A 3,804-nucleotide genomic window follows, 5' to 3' on the forward strand; every position below is an offset into this window, starting at 1 on the left:
AGCTTTTGTGACTGCAGAACAGTTAACTGACTGAATCCTCAATATCCATTTCACTTCATCGGGATCTATACTTTTAGAGTACTCAATAATTTGTATTTTTAAGACAAAGGATCCTTTAACTCTGAAGGTTATCTATGATTTCTACTAAACATTCAAATCTTTATTCAACTAAAAAGGCTCCTTGGAAACACCAACCTTAACGTAAGGGTAGCAACACGACTAATCAATAATTCGGACTGTAATGTTCTACACTTCAACCATACCAAACAAGCAAGATGAACAGTGGTCAAGAGAAACAAAACCTTAGCTCAATTCAAACCAATGCCACTAACAATAACCAAAGAAAGAAAACTCAGTCGTATTTAAAGTGTTTCGCCACCATTCAATAATATTCAAAACCATATCGAGAATATGTAACAAGTTCAGAGTTACTTCATACTCATCAGAGCGAGGCAACAAGGAAACTAAATCTGACATAGAAAAACTACACTTCAACCATACCAAACAAGCAAGATGAACAGTGGTCAAGAGAAACAAAACCTTAGCTCAATTCAAACCAATGCCACTAACAATAACCAAAGAAAGAAAACTCAGTCGTATTTAGAGTGTTTCGCCACCATTCAATAATATTCAAAACCATATCGAGAATATGTAACAAGTTCAGAGTTACATCATACTCATCAGAGCGAGGCAACAAGGAAACTAAATCTGACATAGAAAAACTACACTTCAACCATACCAAACATGCAAGATGAACAGTGGTCAAGAGAAACAAAACCTTAGCTCAATTCAAAGCAAAGCCACTAACAATAACTAATTTGATTCAAACATGAAGTTAATCAATAACAATTACAAACAAGAAGACTTTCTGAGAAACTGAGAGGACTAATTTGAAAAAGTACTAAATACCTTTTGAAGAATCGGATCATGAGTTGACCGGGAAGATTGTAGTGGATTTTGGCCTTTTACAGCTTGTGCACTACCCGCATCAATAGGTGAAGCAATGTTAGATACAACACCCCCTTGCATACCTCGAACATTCAATCCAGGGTTGTTTTGAAGCAATTGACTAAAAAAATTTCGCATTTCTTCTCTCATTTCTTCTCTTATTTCCTCTCTCATTTCATTCATTTCTTCTTTCAGAGAAGTGATTTCATTAGCATGTTTTTGTTTTAGCTTGCTATCTTCCTCATCATTCTTCAATGAACTTGGTGTCACTGATCTACCATAGCACCTAAGTCGACCCGGCTGCTCCTTGCCAAACACTGCCGTAAAAGCATCATCTGTAGTTTCCCCGGAATTTTGGCGATTCTGAAGTTCAGCCTATTAAATAAAATTGACTTTCATATTATATTCAAGTACTTCTTATTTCTCTCTAGCTTAAATGAGTTTATGGTTCATTAAGTAACTTCAATTGACATCCCTTCAAGCATATTAAAATAAATTATCACCCTTTAAACAATGTAAAAAATATTAAACCTGAATTAAATTCATCATTAATACACTTTAAAAAACTTACTATTGCAATTTGAGTATCGGCCTGAAGTTCCTTTCCCGTTTTTGTACGAGTTGCAATAAACATTTCAGACTTTGATGGTTCCTCATTGTTTTCTTTGGTTGCACGCTACAAATTATATAAAAAGATATTTAAAAACTTATCAATCTATTGGAGGAATACAAATGGATTAAATGTATATGGCCGAAGATGCTAAGTATTACCAATGCCACGCGTACTCTTGCAAAACTAATAGGTCCCATTCGATGCCTCCATTTTTGCTTTTTCCTGTTTTGAGAATTCATCTCACACATGGCCTATAATTATATAAAAAGATATGTTTGAATTAATAAATAAAACAAAAATAGAATCGATATAATCCAAAATATGTTGAACAATTGAAATGTAGTATTTTAGCCTTACTTGAACAGTTGGGTCTTTCCAATACTCGATCAATTGACGGAATTCATCTTCTGCAATGTCACTGGGACGTTTTGCTAGCATGTCCTCAATGGTACTATTTTTATCAAAAAATCTCTCTTTAATTTTTTGCTTGTATCGCTTCCAAGCATCACGAAAGCCAGTCATCACCCACGCTTTTCCTTCTATTGGAATTATGAATTTGGACTATGTAAAATAAAATATAGTTAGCTTCAATCTGTAAAAACAAAGAATAAATATGCAATTTAAAAATTAATTGTTCTTACATTGATATATTCCCACATGCGCTTTTTAGTATCTTCTGGCACCGCATGCCAACTAGTGTACATCAAGTTGATGAACCTCGGATTCCTTGAAATTGTTCCTATAAAGTTGGTGAATTCGGACACTATCTTACCAGTTGGTCCCACTGCTTGCCCTTTACCAAATGTCACCTCCTTTCTTTCTTCCAAATTTCTTGCGTGAATATCCTTACATGTTGTTTTTCCTCGGACTTTTTTCGCCTCCAATATTTCTTGATTTATGTAATAGTAAGTAAATAAGAAATGTCATTTATATAAGTAATAAATCTTATAACGCTTGAGACATACCTTTCGTACTACAATCAATGCCAATTTCCTCTTCTATAGCACACTCATCCCTATTGATTTCTTCTTGATCCACAAGATCATCAGCTACTGTATGGTTATCTGTTTTTGTTTCATCGCCTATGATCGACTTCCTCTTTACCTGCTTGCAGTTTGGTAGATCATTAATATCATGTTCTTTCTGTAACCATTGTTCTGCTAGAAACTAATCAAGACTTGTGGCCGGTATGACAGACTTCCTCTTAACCAGTTTGAAGTTTAATTGATCTTGAATACCATGTTGTACCTCTGAATTACCAAATGTTTCCCCAGTCACATAAACTGAATCAGTAACACCTTGCTTTGAAGACATTTGGAACCTAAAGTTTTGCATAGGAAGTTTAATTCTTTTCTCTTGAATGGACTCTCCAGATTGAAATAATCTCTTCTTAGTTTGTAGAATTAAATCCTCAGAATTCTTTCTTTTATGCGCTATTGGTACATGCTCTTTCTTAGCTTTATCATTGCGTTCGTTAGCAAGTTGTTCTCTCTTAATCTTGAACTGGTTAGCCAATTCAGTACTTGATCGATATTGCATATCAAAGTTCAGATTCTTCAATGGGCTTTGAGCTTTGTTCGGATTCGAACCCTTTTTCTTTAGTGCTGCTGATTGACTCATTATTTCCGCCTTCTTTTAATATCTTTATTTTCTTTCCCAACAGTAACTTAACCTACAAAACAATAATAATGTTATTGTTAAATAGAAAAAGCAAACCTGCAAATAGAAGAGGACTGATTTCACTGTGCTAATTAGAACGAGTTGTGAACCAATCTTTAGCTTCCAGAAATTTAAGGGAGTAGTACATAAGGAGGACTGATTTCACTGTGTTGCCTTCACTTCCTTGACTGTGTTGCCTGTAATGTCCAATGCCTAATAGTAATAGGAAAAAATAAGAATTTAGATGACAACAACAATCGACATTTACTAATCAGAATGTAATTTGATAAATGTAACATGCATACTCCAGATATTACTAACCTTAGTTATACAAGTTGTGCCAACATACAGTCAAATAAAATAAAAGTAAGCTAGAGTTACAGCTTCATCAACAAAACAATAATTACATAAATTAAAGAAGTCAACATAAATTATCGACCAACAACAACCAGACACATAAACAAAGCCAACATTATACATAGACATCTTAAGGTGTTTGTACAAAAAAAGTTAAATAACAAAAAAATGTGAGTTAGCACTATATGTTCATCATAAAAATAAGAATACTCATGGTGTACTGTCAT

The 3,804-nt window shown here is 33.9% G+C and overlaps 1 protein-coding gene across 1 annotated transcript; it reads right to left on the reverse strand.

Moving 5' to 3' along the window:
- Positions 1 to 789: 789 nt before the first annotated feature.
- On the reverse strand, positions 790 to 3,181 carry LOC107017483. Its single transcript, XM_027916583.1, has 8 exons — positions 2,810 to 3,181; positions 2,527 to 2,665; positions 2,203 to 2,450; positions 1,919 to 2,122; positions 1,720 to 1,812; positions 1,520 to 1,624; positions 910 to 1,323; positions 790 to 813 (listed from the first exon to the last, which is right to left on the reverse strand). Exons 1-8 carry the CDS (start codon positions 3,179 to 3,181, stop codon positions 790 to 792), a joined length of 1,599 nt encoding a protein of 532 aa, XP_027772384.1.
- Between the last annotated feature and the right edge of the window lie 623 nt (positions 3,182 to 3,804).

Source organism: Solanum pennellii, chromosome 4 (genome assembly GCF_001406875.1).
Source record: "Solanum pennellii chromosome 4, SPENNV200".
NCBI classification, from domain to species: Eukaryota; Viridiplantae; Streptophyta; class Magnoliopsida; order Solanales; family Solanaceae; genus Solanum; species Solanum pennellii.